This window comes from Diadema antillarum, unplaced genomic scaffold, assembly GCF_040938485.1.
Source record: "Diadema antillarum isolate AM-2024a unplaced genomic scaffold, OU_Dant_1.0 scf00000028, whole genome shotgun sequence".
Lineage (NCBI taxonomy): Eukaryota > Metazoa > Echinodermata > Echinoidea > Diadematoida > Diadematidae > Diadema > Diadema antillarum.
The window spans coordinates 1,312,337-1,332,550 of NW_027270917.1; the positions used below are offsets into that span (position 1 = coordinate 1,312,337).

Consider the following 20,214-nt stretch of genomic DNA (forward strand, 5'->3'; position numbering starts at 1 on the left):
GCACGTGAACACCCTGACTTTCATACAAAAAAAAAAAGATAACTTGGCTGTGGAATATGTTTCATGAAATGCTATGTATATAAATATTTCTCGCAGTTGAGTATGTATTAATATCATTATTTGGCTTTCTCCTCCCCTTTCTTCGACGCAGAAAGCCAACTCGTGATGCGAACCCCGGAGAAGAGGAGCACAGTAAACCTTATAAGGAAAGCTGACCCCTATGTATTCATACCGATCTTACTGTAAATCCATCGCATGGAGTGGAGTGAACAGGACGAGATGAAGAGTTTCGACGTTAACAAGTTCCGTCATTCATCTGATCTCTTTCTCCCCGGTTGGAAGTCTATGAGGTCTTCGTTTCGATAACAACTTGTATGCGATACACATCTGCGCATCTGCGTTCGGTGTTTCGGATCGAGAGAGAACAACATGTCCTGCAACAGGTGGCTCCTCGAGGCTCTCACGTCGCTACTGGTGTTGACTTTCGGGACCAGTACGTGGGTAGCCCTCGGCGGCATATGGGTAGAACTGCCTCTCTTGACTAACCTCGGCTTTCCTGAAGGATACAAAACCGGCTCCTACGTCATCGTCATCACACAAGCAGCGGCGATAGGTCCGCTGATATTCGTGGGCCTGCAGTACTTGACACCCAGGCACTGTCGTCTCGAAATCCACACAATTTACGTCATTCTTGCTCTTGGAGCCACCGCGAGTTTTCTTCTCATCTTCTTCTGGGACGCTACTTCTTTTTGGCCTTTGGATCACTCAGATCACTCCACCGCTTTCTTGGTGTTGACATTTTTTATGTCTTTGGTGGATAGTACCTCGAATCTCACTTTCATACCGTTCGTATCATGGCTGAAATCGAAATATCTTAATTGGTACTTCATTGGCGAGGGACTGAGTTCTGTAATCCCCAGCTTCGTTGTTCTGATTCAAGGGTCTGGGGGATACGGCAACTGCGAAGCCAACTTCACTTACATCAACGCCACATTCTACCCTCAAACCAACACGACTGTCGTTGAAAACTGCACACAGTGGGTAGTGGGCGGCGATCGAAACGAGCGCTTTTCACCGCAAATATACTTCACCTTTATATTTATACTCTTCGCACTAAGCACATTGTCTTTTTGCCTACTGCGCTGGCTCCCTTTCCTTCGGAGCCAGTATGATGAAACTGATGACTCAAACACGAGGTTGGAATCAGCTGAGTCACAAAACGGGCAGTGCTGTTGTTACTGCAGTTTTTGTAACCATGACAACGCAAGCGATGATGATGATGAAGAAGAGGCCCCGTTACTTACGCCAAGGTCTGAGGAGCATGACTCCGCTATTAATGACGAAGATCTTCAGAACGGAGGTCAGGATATCAACTCGGGGACCGCTCTTCCTAACGGAAATCAGACATACAACTCGTTGGATCCTGCTTCTGATCTCCACCCAGCACTACTTGATGGGAATATAGTGGATGGATCCCGCGAAACCTCTGTTGATCACATCGACGTAGATCGGGAATGCAGTTCGTCGGCTGGTGATACACAACCCACTGATTCCGGTGCTACGACTCCGTGTTGCTCAGCTGGCTATGTGTTTCTCTTCATCGTCTTAACGTTGATAAGTGCGGCTACGTACGGCGTTCTGCCTTCTATCCAAAGCTACTCAGCAGGAGCATACGGGGCGGACATCTACCTCCTTGTTACAACCTGTGCAGAGATCAGTGTGCCTGTGGGATACCTTTTGGTGACCATCCGTCCAACCACGAACTACCTGGTAGTTGCTCTGACCTCGGCTGGTGGACTTGCGGCTGGCGCCTATTGTATGGTGACCGCTTCGCTCAGCCCTACACCTCCTTTCCAGGATCATCCTCTAGGAAAAGGGCTAATAGTGAGTTACTTTTAGGGTATAGACGATCGAGTAGTCCAAGGTATTTGACAGCACCATCGTAAAACATAATTAGAATACACTGGACAAATAGTCGACGTACAGGTCATTGCCTTCCATTCAAGAATCACTGTAAAGAGAAACAACAACAACAACAACAACAAAAATGCTGATAATACATGACCCCTTCAATAATCTTTATGGCTTGTACAAGAAAGGATGCACAGGTAGCGTGGCGCGTCGCGTTGACTTGAACCCCTGTACCATAATATAAGTCCAATGCTCCCCGTCTTGCCGAAAGGTTGCATTGATAACGCGCCGAGGTCGTTAAGCTCCCAAATGGCGTTTATTGAGGTGGAGGGCGTGCATATTTGAGTATGTTCTCTTGTCGTATCACGTAGGTCCTTTGGTTCTTTGTGTTTTTTGTGTGACAAGTAATGTTTGTATGTATGAGTGCGCCTGTGTGTGTATAATGATAATGAAATGTTCGTGTTTTTCTATGTTTGACCTCCCATAGATACTTTGTGTGAATTTTACAGTTAAACTGATGGCATAGTTTTGGTTGACATCCCACACTCTAAAAAATGTGGGGTTAAAAGTGACCCCGAACGGGGTTGAAAATGACCCCGCATACTTGGTCAACTATGCACTAACCCCGTGAGGGGTCACTTTAACCCCGCATTGCGGGGTCACCCAAAATGACCCGGCAGCGGGGTTAAAATCTAACCCCGACGGGGTTAGAATTCAACCCCGTCGCGGGGTCATTTCTGGATGACCCCGCATGATTGCGGGGTCATTTAAAAAATAACCCCGCATGACTTGCGGGGTCATTAATCCGACCTTTTATGGGAAGCCAAAAATGACGAATTATTTTCACAAATGTCAAATTTTCACATCAAATTTGATAAACAGATTTACATGAAGCTTATTTGTTTTTTCTACCCAGAGCAAAATGTAAAGTACATATCAACATGATACGGCATTCCATGATCATTGAAAAGAAAGAAAAGAAAACGAAAGCGTACATTTAGAGTCTAGCAAGCAGTCTTGAAGAATCATCGATCACTGGCGTAATTTGTATGCTTTGTAGTGATCAATACCAAAATATAAGAATCAGCTCTGCAATGATTCCCTCCTGCTTATGCAGATTTTGGAGAAAGTGGGCGTGTGTCAAAAGATGTTATGATTCTAGATATGACTTGTAATTGTAGATAATGATTATGAATAGATAAGTACATCAGTTTTCCTGGGATTAGAATAACGATTTTAACTTAGTGTAAAATGTAAAAATAATTTCAGTTTTATACAACTAACACAAAAGCACACAAATCACTGCAAAGTATTCGTTTCTCTCCCAATTTATTTAGCACTACAATTCTATCAGAAGAAATTCAACATTTGATCGTGATCATTTCATTTTATTCTTTGTTACAAGCATGCGTTTGTTTACAGTTGGATTTAAAAAATAAAGCTAACCAATTTACAATTGGACGAAAATCAAAGCAAACCGTTCAATAATAGGGTTCTATAGTGCCCGGGGCCAGAGTTGTCTATTTCTATAGCGAGAGACCGCCGATGTGTGATAAAACTAGAGAGTTAGTCTGAAAGTCTGCTAGTCCTTAGACTTTGATTCGAGAATGATAGAGCCAGGACGTCCAATACTAAGTAACTGAAACTCACTTACGTGATTAGGAGAGTTAAGCTGCGTCTGCGATAGGTTTAAAAAGTACATAGATGAGAAGATGATCCGTTCGATATAGCCTACATTTATAGAAACTTTGATTTATTCCATATTCCAAGTTGGTGGCGTTGATCAGAAGGATGATGGCCTGGAAAGGTGCCACGATGTCAGTGAATTCGTTCCAGCTTGGCTCAGTGAAGAGCTCGATCGGCGGCTAGACTAGATTTACATGTTCCTGATTTCCCTGGGCCTACCTGTTTACGACGACGATGATGACAAGATGTGTCCAGCCCTACCTCGACGATGACCTACATGTAATTTAAATTTCAGGCGCAAAGACAAACATCTCAGCAAAGTTCGATCTCGCGACGAAGAAACACCTACAAGAGCACGATGATTAAAATACACCTTCTGTTGCAACAAATCTAGAAGTAGAACTCTCTTTACTTTAGTTGAAGCTGACGATGTCGATGTCGATAAACAGTAACCGTGCTTGAAGTGGAAAACCGGCGGCGGCTCCAACTATACAGTAGCTTCCGTATCTGTACACTTTCGTCTGAAATGAGAACAGTGTATGGTTTACGTAGGTGTAGGATTCAAAATCAGAATAGGAGCCCAATAGTTCCGTAAAAACAAAGTTGAGTTATCTGCACGTTGTAGTAGAGCGGTTAAACCCTCAAAATCATGAGAATTGTGCAAAATTTGACTAAAGTATGAAACGTTCACCAGTGTTAGTACATACCATAAGATTCATTTTAAGATCAGGAGGTAAGTCTGATTTGACCTCTGATGACCTCCAGAGGTCAATGAACTTTAAATATCAGAATATTGATGTTTGGAGGCATTTGTGAATGATAGGCTTAGATCTTGGTTACGCTGCACTAAATATGCATTTGTACTACAAATCTTCTGATTCCACAGGGTATTGACAGGTTTTGTACCTTTGACCTCTGATGACCTTTAGAGGTCAATGACCTCAAAATACCATAATATTGATCTGTGATGTTATTAGTTAATGATAAACATGGTTAAGATGTGCAAAACAAGCATATCTGTTTTGCAATGAAACTGTCTTCATATTCCAAAGAGCAAAGACAGGTTTCTAACTCTGACCTCTGGTGACCTTTTAGAGGTCAATGACCTCAAAATATCATAATATTGATCTGTAGTGTCATTAGTTAATGATAAACATGGTTAAGATGTACAAAACAAGCATACCTGTTTAACAAGAAATTGTCTTTACATTCCAAAGAGCACAGATACGGCTCTACCTTTGACCTCTGGTGATCTTTAGAGGATGTACAGAACAAACACAATTGTAGCCCAGATGGCTACTAGCACATGTTTATAATAAAGAATAAAATAGAATAGAATAGAATAGGATAGAGAGTAAAAGAAAACAGAACACTGCGGTCGTTTTCCTAGACACCCTGTGAGGTCAATATATGCTCAGTCTTTTCTCCTTCTTGGAGTTTACGAAACCGTTTATCTTCCTTCCAGCTATTTCCTTTCTTTTTTTTTTTCTTTTCTTTTTTTGGTCAAAACCACCTCTTCCAAGAAAATTCTATGGTCATAGGAATTTATGAGTTCGATGTTGGCTACTTTCCGCGCTAGTGGTCAGCACTCTCCATCCAAAAGCCCCGCGCCAAATTACGGGGAATGACGTGATGACATGTTTTTGCCCTCTGATCCCCAAACATAAATGACCCTCTGAGCTGGAAGGTGGCCCTCCTGCCAGAATTTATCCCTCTATTTTAGCATTTATTGTTTAGTGGAGTGGGTCAAACAGGAACTCCATAGACAAATTCAGGGGTAATGACCCAGAACAGCGATGACGTTGGTTGCCATAGCCTAAGGACACTAATATTCATTTGGTTTATCATTTTGATATCCAAGAAACAATAAAGTCTTTACCAGTGGTTACAGAGAACAAGTGAATGAAGAAACTAAAAGAGAGTGGGTGAGTTAATCAGAATTAGAGATGAATCATAGAAAATTGAGTTTTCACAGAAACGAATAGGAGGAGCAAATTGAACATTTGACCAGTTAGGAATTAATTTCTAGTGAACGCCACACCCCATTATAAGATTGAGCCAATGAAATGCTTTAGGGAAAGGAAGTTTGTTAGTAGATTAGTTATTAAAAAACATGTCTCAGCCCAGAAATAAGTTAGAGTGGCAAGCACAGTGGGAGCGGCTTCACACTAAGTCTATGTAGTGAAGCAAAGGCAGCAGAGTATTTTGGAATTTTGAGGAACTTTGAGAATAGTTGGAGACTACAGAGATAAAGTCAGGAGTTCCCCTTTCTTGGTACATCATGCCCCCCCCCCCTCCAAGTCAACCAACTAATCTTTAACGACGCTGAATGCACCATAGACCTACGCTGTGAATGTGATGAGGATCTGACTGTCATGACTGAACCGGCGAGCAGCAGGACATTAGGAAAAACTATGAGTCACGATAAGACAAAACTTTGGTTTACGCCAATTTGGAGTGCAATTACAAACTCCAAACAGTCAACTGGTGTCATCGGAGATGTTGAAGCGCCCAGTCACACTGAAGAGATCGACAATGACATGCAGACGAGGACCTCATTCGTCGACCGAGAGTAATCATTTAAGAGGAATGACTTTAATTTACGTTTGAAGACATTTCAAGAGATGTAGTAGTCTGATATGTTAAGGGGCAAATCATTCTACTGTTTGCAGGCCCCTATAAATCACTCTGTCGAGTAAATTATATATGAACCAAATGGCTTCTATTGAACATGTATTGTGTTGAAAAGTTCATGGTAATTCTTTTCCAGGCAAAATGTGTACATGAAAATTCCGATGTTAAAAGCTTGTGATGGGAAATGTAAACAGTATGTGCGAATGCTTCTGTGTTTCCTGCTAAACTTGTTTGTTAGTGGGGAAAAGAAAAGAAAAGAGAAGAGAAGTCTCGCTCTACCACGTCTACATACCACAACGCCTACGGATATCTTTGTTTCACATTGTTTGTGGGGAAAAGAAAAGAAAAAAGAAGTCAAGCTTCATGAGAGATGTTCAGATCCCGCTAGACACCACAACGCCTACGGATGTCTAGGCTGAAGGTGGGTTTGAATGTCTTATAGGGCCGATAGAGCACCAACAGTAAGTGCAGATTAATTGGCACGCTATCTTTTGAAGAGAAACAATACTTTGTTTCACACAAGATGAAAAAGCAGAAAAACAACTGATAATCATCCGCTCATGTAAAATCAAGCAGAAGTTTTTCAAAACATTTCAAGAGGCATCTTGGTGAGTTACAGTCTGTTAAACATGCCAATATACTGTGAAAAACAAATTGAAGGCCACCTGCAATAGGCCACCTGCAATACAGCCTCGCATTTTCCGACATCACAAAAACTTTGATCAACACGTTCCATATATACTCGTGATGGAGAAGGAAAATAATAAACAACGACATTGCAAGATTAATGCATTTCTTCCAAGACAACAGACAGGAACTGATTCCACGTAAAATAATAAACATGTATTTTGATTTTTTCCATGCATTTTTCCCATATCATTACACACAATCATTACACACGTATACTTGATATGGTGTTCAGCTCACTGTGTGCAGACTGAGCACGACCCGATAATTCAGAACCTCTGCCTGACAAAGGATTGTAGCCTATCCCGCGAGTCAAAAAGAAGCTTTCTTATCATCTCGTGCACCCTGTACTCTATGTGCAATGCACTCATCATAGAGACAAGCTTGCCTTCACCCAAACTGTTTAGATATTGTCATTGGAAGATTCTGATGATCGCATACAGTGGCTGTGCACCTATAAGAACGCTGGTCTGACCTCAGGATGTCTATCCAGTTTAGTCGTGGAGGAGATTTGTGTGCCGATCTGTGCAATGTACGTAGGCTCAATCGCGTGCTTCACTGAAGACGCAGATGCTAGCTGCCCTGTCTTGAGAGAGATCGAGGGTCTAGATCTAGACCAATTTCAGCAGGTTACACTAAATCATCACTTGCTGGCAGAGAGTCTTAACCGGATCATGCAGGTGATATTACCCGCTGCCAGCGTACCCTGATTCACACATTGGATGCAAACCGGATGGCGGCCATTAGTGGAAACAACCAATATTTGGGCATGGGGGCACAACTCTTGGCCAGGCCCAAGTGTTCAGGAGTATCGAGCATAAAGAAGACAATTAGAGTAAATAGTAGTTCCACTCCTATTTGGAATTGAGGTTCCTAAACAGGTCAATGAAAAAATGCCCAAAATTGCCTGACGTAATGACCCAAACTTAATTGGATGACAATAGCAAGTTGCAAGACACAGGGTTGCTTCATGTGGAATGCATGTTATGCCTCACAGTATGTCGCTTTCCAGATGGTCCATGACGTCACTGTATGTTTCAGGACCATGAGTCATTCACCGGAACCATACAGCCCACGAGCTTGACACTGACCAACACAGGCCCGCCAGCTCGAAACTAGGTAGCATTGCCCATGAGCTTGACACTTAGGCAAACCAGGCCCATAAGAGTCCGACACATGGGGGGAGGGGGAGGTCCACAAAGACCTCAACTGAATGGATTAAGCTTTCTGATGTAATACATATATTAATCTCGTGGGCCTTGTTTTCCTCGAGTGTCGAGCTCGCGGATCGCACAGCTTGTGGGCCTATTATATTTGATGTCGAGCTCATTGACCTTGTTCATCTAGTGTTTAGGTCACGGGATGTATGACTCGTGGGCTGCGTAACTCATGGGCTGTACGACTCGGGTTGTTTGACTCGTGACGTACATCTGATCTGATGAGGTGGGCCTGTTGTTTTCTGGTTAGCATCTGTCACCCTTTCATCCAGTTCAAGGGACTTTGCCATATGCCTGTTCACAAACTATTAAGCATCAACCCAAAATATGGTACTCCCCTCCCCACCTTCCATGTCTAAGCGTACAAATTTTGTCCAGTGCAAATTGGATAATGTTGCACATAATTTCATGCAAGCTAGTCTGCATAACTAACCCAAACATAAATATTATATCTGAGGTCACTGCCATCACTGAAGACACGTAAGCTTCATTTCTGAAGTAATTGACCGCTCACATTCCTGAGACTTGTTACTATGAACCAATGCTTTGTGGAATGTGGATACATACTTTGATTATAACGTCAAGGCGTGATTTGTACATGATTAAACATTTAGGATTAAACCATTGAAGCCAAACATCAATATTTGCAATCCTACACAAATTTTTAGTGATATTCTAAAAGTCTGACCTCACATTGTCCTTAGAGGTCAAAGTTGGATATACACAGGGTAATGACCAATGTTCTGTGGAATGAGAAGACACTTCTTGTAGTATAAATGCTAATAGCATAATGCATGATTGCACACCAGGTATACAGTTAACCACTGAATATACATCAAATATCAATATTTTGATATTTTGAGGTCATTGACCTGTCACAGTCCTCAGAGGTCAAAGGCAGAGACGTGTAAATAATTTCCCTTGATCTGAGGAATAGGAAAACGATTCAGTTGTAACACAAATGAATTTTTAGGACATCGTTATGTTTATCATCAACAAATTGCACCAAATATCAGAATTCTGATAATTTGAGGTCATTGACCTCTGGAGATCATTAGAGGTCAAAGGTAGAAACCTGTCAAGGATCTATGGAACATGAAGACAATTCCACTGTAACAAAAATGAGTTTTTAGTACATCATTACCATATTTAACATTAATCAATGATGCAAAATATCAATTTTTATCAAATTTTGAGGTCATTGACCTCTGGAGGTCATCAGAGGTCAAAGGTAGAAACCTGTCAGGGTTCTATGGAACATGAATACAATTCCACTGTAACAAAAATGAGTTTTTAGTACATCATTACCATATTTAACATTAATCAATGACGCAAAATATCAATTTTTATCAAATTTTGAGGTCATTGACCTTTGGAGGTCATCAGAGGTCAATTCAGACTTACCTCCCGATCTTAAAATGAATCTTATAACATGTACTAACACTGGTGAAAGTTTCATGCTTTAGTCAAATTTTGCACAATTTTTCGGCTTATCTGTTCTACTATTGTAAATAGATCTGTGTCATGATTTTCTAGTATCTAGAAAGATGTAACGTTAATGTTAGAACTCTCATTCTTTTTTTAAGCACCCATTCTCATTCACGGATTCCAGCACTAGAACTACTAGTAGGCCTAGGCACTAATAGAATCAGAAATGCGCATTCCACAGCGCAATGCGAATGTAGGCCCCTAGGCCCTGCCTGGCTATAAAACGGAGGGAATTTTTGCTACGTTGTGTATAGATAGTTTCTAGGCCCACCTAGTTAGAGAGTTTCTAATTTTTATTTCTTTTCGTAGGCCTAACATGTTAGATTTATTCTACATCTGAACTTTTGCAGTGTTGGTCTGACTGGCTGGGACCAAAAATGAATACAAACAAAATATAGAAAGCACCACTGTCTGCTTATTTGCCGGGGCATAGGCCTACCGGTAATTTGTTATTGTTAAGGTACCGTATCGTCCGTAGTGAAACAATGAAATAAAATCTTAGGAGACAAAATACGTTTGTAACAATAAATATCCGAACTTTCACATGAGTTATTATTTATTAAGACTAAAATTTGAGATCTGCATTCCGTTTTTTCTAGTGGGCTAGATCACGAAACTGTTTATCTAACTTTAACATGTTCGGCCTAACGTTAGACAGCTTGATCCTACGTAGTATAGTAGGCCTAACTACATTAGGACCTACTTGCATATTACAAGTCATTTATGTAGGCTACATTGAACAAATAACAAAGGTCATTGTTCTATCTAAAATTCAGGGTTCTCTAACAATAACATGTTAGAGTCAGTCACATTAGGGGGGTAATACCCCCAGTATTCGGTCATTTATTAAAGGGTGTGTCTTAACAGTTCTGATTGAGGTTAACTATACAAAGCCCAGTCGCTGTAGGTAGCGACTGCACAGCGTACAGTACTTACAGCGTCTGGTCGGGCTAGATTGAGGCGAGGATTTAGCTTTTAACGTTTTGCGAGATATTTACAGAGACCACTCTATGTATGACTAGCGCTTCTATGAGATGTCAAAGAGCATGCAATTGTAAGGAGTAGGCCCCTATCAAAAGTTTATTTGAAGATAATCGTTTTTGAAATGGCCGAGATTTCCAAAAACAAGGAGAAACAAAGAGATTAAAAAAAGGCGTGGCCTTCGTTTTTCTTGTCATCACTTTTTTGGATATCTCAGCCGTTTGAAAACCAATTTTCATCAAATAAACGTTGAATCCTTCTTAAAATTACGTGCTGTTTCATATTTCATAAGCGGTTTCTCATTATCTCACTTTATGAATATGAATCTTATAAACGTGAATCCCCACCTCGACCAGTAACATAGCCATAGGGCCACTGTATTGGCAACAACAAGGTCCTAAGCTTTTCTGCAATATTTTATGAACTAAAATAATACATACATACATCGTATCTACAGCAACGTATGTGAAATATATCAAATTTCTTTAATCTCAATTTTCATATTGTTAATATCTCAATCCCAAAAGATATCATTTTGAAAATCCCCCAGAATACGGTCACCGCGATCAGAATTCGGTCACGAGATATGCTTGAGTAGGGTCTAACATTAGGCCCTACCATTGTATTAATGATATTACGGTTTCATACTCTTATAGAGTCTTAATAGCCTGGAATTACCAACGTTGCAAAAATGATAATGTAGACAGGGGGTCTATGCATTATACGCCAGTTAATGTGAATGAACGACATAGAAAGAGATATAAGAGGAAAATAGTACCGATAATTGCTTTTCTAAACACATAGTAGTCATTAAAAAACCGAAAGATTCGCTCCAGGCTTACCTTTCGCTTTGCACTTCTTATCACACATCCTCGAGGCCTCATCCCCATGGCCCGCCCAAAGCTGTCCGTGCCCGGCGCCCCATCTACCCGGCCGCGTGTTTTTTTTAGACGGCACAGATTGGGGAAACTAAAATTTTATCGGGGACCCTATCCCTAAACCTAACCCTAATCCTAATCCTAACCCTAACCATCAAACCCTAACCCTTACCCTAACCCTAACCCCAACCCTAACCCTAACCCTAACCATAACCATAACCAAAAACCCTAACCCAACGTTTTTCCCATAGGTTTAACACGCGCCATGCCCCAATCTGTGCCGTCTTAAAAAAAAACGCGTCCGGCCGGCCAAATACATGAGGGGCCTCGACGCGCATCGCGCAGTTGATGTACTGTAGGCCGGCTGTGCGTGCAGCACACATACATTATGTATCACCGCGCGCTGCATATAGAATTCCATGACTAACGCGAAATTAAATAGTCCCAAGAAAAATCATAATTTTGACATATTGCTTCTCTGAATTACTGAATGAAATTTATTTTGTACTTTTTATTATCTTGTTACTTTCTAATTGCAATTAGATTCGCAAGCATTGTGACCCTGTTTATTAATATCCGAATATTCGACCAGAGAATTTGCGGGGTCGCAATAACCCCGTCTTTTCTGGTCACCAGTGAATCGATCGAAAATTTATCAGACGAAACAGCCCCGAAAGGGGTCAAATTATTTTGACCCCGCAAAATCCAACCCCGCAATTTTTAGAGTGCATTTATATTAAAGAGTATACAATTTCAAGAGGAATGCAAAGTTCATTTGATGAAAATCGGCTTTGATATGGCTGAGATATCAAAAAAAAGTGGAACAAAATGGTCGTAATAAAAGGTGGATCCTACTTTTAATTAGGACCTCTTTGTTCTTGGATATTGTATTCGCCATTTCGAAACCAATTTAGATGAATTATACTTTTAATTCCTCTTAGAATCGGATGCTCTTTCCCATTTCATAAGAGGTTTCCCATTATGTCACAAAAAGCTGGAAACTTGAAGCCCCATATCAACCAAAACTGTGAAGTGTGAAAAGAAATTTATTAGTGTGTTCAAGCAACTCAAACTAAATCGTAATAATGAATAATTTACTAAATGGATTATCTTTTCTCCTTCTGCATGCTTCTTCCTCTTTCTCCTATACCTATTATTCATTTTTCTTCTCGTTCTTGTTCCTCATGTTCTATTTTCTTCTTTTCTCCCCTCTTCTAGTTCTCCTTTTCTTCCTTCATTTTCTTCTCTTCTTGTAAAGTAATTATTATTATCATTATTACTATCATTATTATTATTGCTCTAATTAACAAGAAAAAGTATTTGAAAGCAGGCACGCCTTTCGGCATACCCAGTGTGTGTGTGTGTGGGGGGGGGGGGGGGTGGGTCTTAATACAGACGAATACTGGGATTTAAGTCAACGCCACGCGACGCTACATACCCACCTTTTCAGAACAAACTCTTATAATCCTCATTGTTGGTGCGCTATCCACGCGACAAGGACTTGATTCCTTCACCCGGAACGCAAGTCCTTCCCTCTCCTTATTCTTCTTCTTTTTTTTTTTTACATCATTTCTAGCGTGACAAAGCGTACAGCCTATTCATACTATACGTGTATTGATAGGTATTTTGTAGTACCATTGTAAAAAATCAGTGGTATTTATTGTAGTAGTGAAACGGTCAACGTATGCGTCGTTGCCCTCTGCTGAAAACCCGAGTAAAGAGATTAAGGAAAAGATGCTTACTTTTAGGACTTCGATAGTTTAAGACGCTCTGTACCTCATCAATGGCATGCACGCGAAGAATTCAAAATGTTGAGCAAAACCCAACTCCTGCTTTTAGCCCAGTATGGGCTATCCAACCATCCTCTCAGACGGAAAAATAAAAGCAAGCAAACTCCTGTTCATCTTTATGGAGGAATATCAGAATTTTGATATAGGCTTCATAACTTTGTAACGTTATTCATGAGTCACTGGAAGCGTTTTCATTAAACCACGAAACTTAAACTTAAAGAAATTAGACCCAAAGAATGAGTTGCTTCAACGTCGGATGTGATACGCTAACATCTTTAGTTGTCATAAAACTCCGATCTAACATTGATATCAAGTGGTATATTGTATTTCAGCTGTTCTAACTAAACTTACAAGTTCCGGAAAGTTTTCACTTGTTATAAGCCACCAAACCTCCAGAAAAAAAAACAACAACTTTAGTCTGGCTTGACGGGCCATAATTATACGTGTTCATCTAGTGCCGTTTTACTTTTCATGTTAGACAAGATTAAAAAATAACTTTCCAGAAGTTTAATGTTCGATCAAAAACAAGAGAGCCCTTCCAGAGAAAAAAACAAAAACAAAAACAAAACAATTCTGTCTCATAGAAGCGAGTACAGGAACATTATGTCAATAACAAATGCATCTCCAAACTTTGAATTGCTCTGATATTAGGTATTCGTGCGGCCTGAATGGGACTTACTAAACGGCGCCAATGCGGTCAATTGCCTTTGACGTCATCTCAGAGCTGCTTTTCGTTTATTGTGTGCTCGAAATAGAGCTTTCTTTTATTCCAATTTAGTAAAATAGGCTGCCATTTTCGTACCTATACGACATAGCAAAAACATAATGTTGTCTGACATGTTCTGATTCATATACACTAATGAAGTCAGTCTTCCTTTCGTAATTTTGGTTAAGAAGAGCAATGTCATATCATTCAGGTGACGGTCCAGAATATAGATTTTAGGCAAATGGGATTTAGGTCTATACTTAATTGTATCTAAAGAGGAGCAACGTTTTCACTTATTGTTTCCCTGCAGACTTTAGAGACACTTGCCTGGTAAGTCTTTATTGTCTATGGAACTCATTATATACCCTCTAGACCAGATTGGTATGTCCCAGAAATTTCATATCAGATAATAGGAAAATCTGAGATTACTATGAATGATTCTTATGAAGCCGTGTTATCTAAAACGATATTTCATCGATCCATTTTCATGCTTTATCCATCTGTATAAGATCCTGGCCTGGATCTTGCAAGGACTCTTCTTTTCGTACTGTCGGGCCACCGTGGGCTGGATACTACGGGGCGAGGAGGACAGCCGCAAGCTCCTGATGTGGTTCGGTGGCTGTACTACGATAGGGACTATGCTCGGCGCCTTTATCATGTTCCCGCTGGTGAGCGTTCTGGGTTTCTTCACGGATTTCGACCCGGACCCTTGCAAAGATCTGCCCACATGCGTCGTACAAGAATTAGTCATCGGAGTATAGTCGAGCCTATACAATTGAGACGGACTGGAAACCCGACTTTAAAGGACAAGTTCACCTTCATAAACATAAGGATTGAGAGAATGCAACAATATTGATAGAACACATCAGTGAAAGTTTGAGGAAAATTGGACAATCGATGCAAAAGTTATGAATTTTTTAAATTTTTGTGTTGGAACCGCTGGATGAGGAGACTACTACAGCTTGTGAGTCATATGCGTACAACAGTATAAAGAAAATGTAAAAGAAAATTCAACATATTTTCACTTTTTCGCATAATAAAAGAGCACTTGACTTGCCTGTTTCTAAAGGCAGGGGGAATAATATTACCCATAACATTTGTTGGTAACGAGTCAGGGGAATGTGTACTTTTTTCAAAAGATGGAATTTTGTGAAATTCTCTTTACTCTCTAAAAAAAATCGAGTGAAAATTTTCACTCTAAAAAGAGTGAATACAAAAAAAGAGTGAATTTCGAGTGAAATTGGAGTGAATTTTGAGTGAAAATGCTCATTTTCACTCATTTTGGAGTGACGTCAGGGATCACTCGAAGATTTTGGAGTGATCCCTGACGTCACTCCAAAATGAGTGAAAATGAGCATTTTCACTCAAAATTCACTCCAATTTCACTCGAAATCCACTCTTTTTTGTATTCACTCTTTTTAGAGTGAAAATTTTCACTCGATCTTTTTTAGAGAGTATATTTTCCATATACTGTTGTACGCATGTGACATCTAAGTTATTCATACACTGCAATAGTCTTCTCATCCAGCGGTTACTGCACAAAAACTTCAAAAATTCATAACTTTTGAACGGATTATCTGATTTTCCTCAAACTTTCAATGATGTGTTCTACTAATATTGCTACATTCTCTCAATCCTTATGTTTATGAAGGTGAACTTGTCCTTTAAGACATCAAGCAGTACAGAATGCAGCGGCACGTTTACTCACTGGGCTGAGCTGGAAATGTGGTCACATCACTTCTGTCCTGGCTGAGCTGCATTGGCCTGCCATCAAGAACAGAATTGATTTCAACATCCTACTGCTCACTTTTAAGGCAATTCATGGTCCCCAGGCCCCAGGATACCTCTCTTCCCTAATCGAGCGGCGTCAGCCTGGTCCTGGCCTTCGTTCATCTGGCCTTACTCTCCATATGCCCATGACGCATCTCAAGGGATGTGGAGACCGGGCATTTTCCTCTATCGCTCCTCGCCTATAGAACTCCCTCCCATCTTTTCTCCGTGAAATTGGTTACCTGTATCACTTGAAAAAGAAAGACTCGCATATTTCACCGGGCATTCAATTGCTAACTTAGAGGAGTTTCTGCCTTGTAATGTTTCTACAAGAGATATGTATGGCGCTATAATGCTGTGGATCATTATCCTGAAAACCGAAAAGAGCATGGGCGTTTTTGTAGACCTTAATACGAATTATCTCTATATTGTGAAAAACAGTCCTTTTGTTTCTGATTCACCAAGATTTGTTCTTTTTTTTTGGGGGGGGGGGGGGGGGGGACTGGATTGATATTTTACTTGCACTCTTCATGATGATGAACCTCAATGACGAATTCTCCTTTAGGAATACATGTAATTCAGAAGAGGGGGAAACATCAACTTACATACCCGTGAAAAATTAACGAAAGTAGGCAATGATTTATGAAATGGAAAATGTGCTCTTATATCTTTCTCCAAGTTTTTTTTTTTCTCAGAACTTTAGTTCAAAGTTTCATTGGCATTGTTGCATTAATGCGTATAATCATATCGATCTTCTTCTCATAAATCATGCGATTTATGCGAGGATATATCCCGATGTTGATTAACAGATTGACAAAATGTAGGTTTTCGTTTTACGAAAGAGAAATTGATCAGCTATAATTGACGTAGGAATAGGAATTAAACTGATTAAATTCAGTTGCTTAGTTAATTAATTCAAAATGACCCCAAATGACGTGCAGTGAGCATTAAAAACATAATACATAATGTATAGAAAAATTGGTGTCTGTTCTCTAGAGTCTAAGTAGATCTAATCAAATCGAAATACTCTGTACATGTATGAAGATTATAAATACATCCGTGTACTGAGTGACATAGTCGTGCATTGCAATCCTATTCTACTGGTGCAGTCTTACAGACAGAAAACCTCCTACATCCCAGGGGCGGATCTAGCTTTTTTCCAAGGGGGGGGGGGGGTTGAGGGGCTGAGCTGGGTATTGCGAGGGAGCGTAGCGACCAAGCCCGAGCGAGTGAAGCGAGCGAGGGGGGGGGGGGAGGTTTTTCATTTTTAGGGTTGCCAGCTTGCGATTTTAAGCATACTTACATGCTCTATTTTTTTTTCTTTTTTGCCGACCCTGGCTCCGCGGTCCCTGGGTTTGTGATGTCCCAATGGCGATGCAGAGCATCGTCCACAAGGCGATGTCTGTGAGCCGCGTGGAGCCGCGTGGCGTCGCGCCGATTTTTTTTTTTTTTTTTTTTTTTTTTTTTTTTAGCTATTTGAACCCCGTAAGTGATGTTTTCCTGGCATCTACTAACGTAATGGAGAACATAAAAAGCAGTCCATGATATTACGTCTTATTAGAATAAGATCAAATAACAGTTTAAAACAGGCGCGCCGGAAGCAGTTTTGGATTTGGGGGGGGGGGGGGGGCAAACATTGGAGGGGGCTCAAGATTAGACCATGCATATGTTACACAATATACACATACACACACACACACACGCACACGCACACACATATATATATGTAAAGTGGCGTACAGTGGGTCGAAACATGGGGGGAACCATAAAGTAATTTTGACGGTCTGTATGCTTGTGCGTGTGTGCGTGAGCAATAATGGGACTACAATACATTACGGAATGTGATACATTCAACAACGCAGTCATTGAGGAACATTGTAAGTTTTCCTTACATGGATTATGGAATGACGGTGTGAAACGATCGACAAATTATATATTGTCAGCAACATAAGGTGAATGGCATAACAATAAAATGCGAGCGAGCGAAGCGAGCGAGCTTGAAATTTTTGATATTCTGCAGTTCCAAAACTGGAGTTTTGAAGCTATATATTTCGTTTTGGAAATAAATGGGAGCGCATCGGGCGCAACTGCTGGCAATTATTGGCAGCAACATTAGGAGAATGGCATAACGATTCAATGCGAGCGAGCGAAGCGAGCAAGCTTGAAAATTTTGACATTCTACAGTCCCAAAAAGGGGTTTGTAGCTACAGTATATCTTTCACTTTGGAAATTAATGGGGCGGCGCATCGGGCGCAAATGCTGGCAATTACTGGCAGCAACATTAGGAGAATGGCATAACTATTCAATGCGAGCGAGCAAAGCGAGCGAGCTTGAGAATTTTGACATTTTACAGTCCAAAAACTCCCGTTTGTAGCTATATCTTTCGCTTTGGAAATTAAGGGGGGGCATCGGGCGCAACTGCTGGCAATTACTGGCAGTAACGTTAGGAGAGTGGCATAACGATTCAATGCGAGCGAGCGAAGCGAGCGAGCTTGAAAATTTTGACATGTTACAGTCCAAAAACTCCCGTTTGTAGCTATATTTATCTTTCGCTTTGGAAATTAAGGGGTGGGGGCATCGGGCGCAACTACTGGCAATTACTGTCAGCAACATTAGGAGAATGGCATAACGATTCAATGCGAGCGAGCTTGAAAATTTTGACATTCTAGAGTCCAACAACTGCCGTCGTAGCTATGTTTTTCGCTTTAGAAATTAAGGGGGAGGCGCACCGGGCTCAACTGCTGGATGCGAGCGAGCGAAGCGAGCGAGCTTGAAAATTTTTTTTTTTTTTTTTCATTCAGTATTTATTGGTAAAAAGCAAATGCCATTTACAGCAAAGAATAAAAAAATCAATCGAATTACAGAATCACATAATAAAAAGTGCAGCAAAACAAAGTGGATACTTAAAATATCACATAACAAATATGACAAAAATACCGTGTAGAAAAAATATACAGTGCAAATTAAATGTCAAACCTCCATTTTTGAAAATGAATACCAAGTTTGCCTTTCTTTTTAGAAATTCTATATTCTATTTCTTTATTATTATTTAAGTAAGCCTGGAAAGATTCAAAAGTAGGGGTTTTATTCTGGAATTTACAAACATATATGAAATACTTTACAGATAAAAAAATATATGATATATAAGAGTCTCCATAGAGACCGAACATTTTATCATAATTAGAAAATATATAATTTTTCTTTTCCTTGTGATTTATGATATCTATTATCTTTTGCCATAAAGGTAGTATATGGGGACATAAAATAAACAAATGTAAAAAAGTTTCAGGCGATTTATTACAAAAGAAACACAATGATGAATCTTTTCTCTTGATTTTAAATAGAAATTCATTTAATGCTATTGCCCTATAAAACAGTTTTACAAAAAAGGATCGTAATCGAGTATCAATGGTGCTTGTCAAATTTCTCATAAGGATTTTTTCCCATATGGGAGAATTTAGGTTAAATGAGTCATTCCAAAAAGAAAAATGATTAACTGGGATGACCTTTTCCAACATTACATCATATACATACTTGGAAACCTTACGAGTTTGCATAAGTTTACCTACAGTCGTTTCAAAAATAAAATCTTGATTTATTTCTGAATGTGTGAGCCATTCTTGTGGAATATTCTTCATTAAAAAATTATATTTCCTCCTATCAGATTTATCTATATCATAATCAAGCACCAGCTCTTCAAATAATTTACTCCCAGGGTGAACAGGATCCAATAACTCATTAATATAAATCAAACCCTTCTGTAACCAATTATCATATACAAAGTATTGTTTTGATCTGGATCGAATATTCTTATTAAACCATAAAGACTGGCATGCACCTATTTCAGAATAAGCTGATCCAAATTCAATTTTAACCAATTTTTCTCTGAATAAATACCAGGACCTTAAAGAATCGGCTAACTGAACAGATGGCAATTTCTTTAAAATAGATTCTGGAGCATTAGTTTTCCACAAAATATCCGTTACCGGAGAGAAATTCTCTAGAACTGAAAGCTCCATACGTTTCCAGAAACTGTCAAAACTTTCATCATGTAACATTTTAACCCAATTCAATTTCTGAGAAAGAGCAAAAATCGAGGGGTCGATCATTCGTAAACCACCCTGGGAGTAATCATTACATAAATACTGCCTTTTAATCCTATCATTGCCCCCATTCCAAATGAACTTATACAATATAGTATTCAAAGATTTGAAAAACTTACTAGGAATCTTTATACACAAGACTGAAAATTGATAGAGGAGTTGGGGCAATAATAGGGTTTTTACAACACAAATCTTCCCAATCAAAGAGAGATTCCTAGCTCGCCAACAATTAAGTACACTTTTAATTGATTCTAATTTGGGCAAAAAATTCAAATTAAATAACTGATTTACATTCAAAGAAAATGTTATACCAAGGGTTTTAAATTGATTTTGCGTCCATTTAAGGCCTTTTTCAGAGAAAGG

General features: G+C 39.8%; 1 protein-coding gene across 1 annotated transcript; it reads left to right on the plus strand.

Moving 5' to 3' along the window:
• Positions 1 to 429: 429 nt before the first annotated feature.
• LOC139735662 (riboflavin transporter 2-like) lies at positions 430 to 14,739 on the plus strand. The gene is made up of 2 exons (XM_071646416.1): positions 430 to 1,884; positions 14,488 to 14,739. The coding sequence occupies exons 1-2, from the start codon at positions 430 to 432 to the stop codon at positions 14,737 to 14,739; spliced, it is 1,707 nt and encodes a 568-aa protein (XP_071502517.1).
• Positions 14,740 to 20,214: the final 5,475 nt, after the last annotated feature.

Coding starts and splice junctions, on each gene's coding strand:
- LOC139735662 (XM_071646416.1), top strand. CDS start 430: ATGTCCTGCAACAGGTGGCTCCTCGAGGCTCTCACGTCGCTACTGGTG. Junction 1,885..14,487: donor CTCTAGGAAAAGGGCTAATA/GTGAGTTACTTT, acceptor CATCTGTATAAG/ATCCTGGCCTGGATCTTGCA.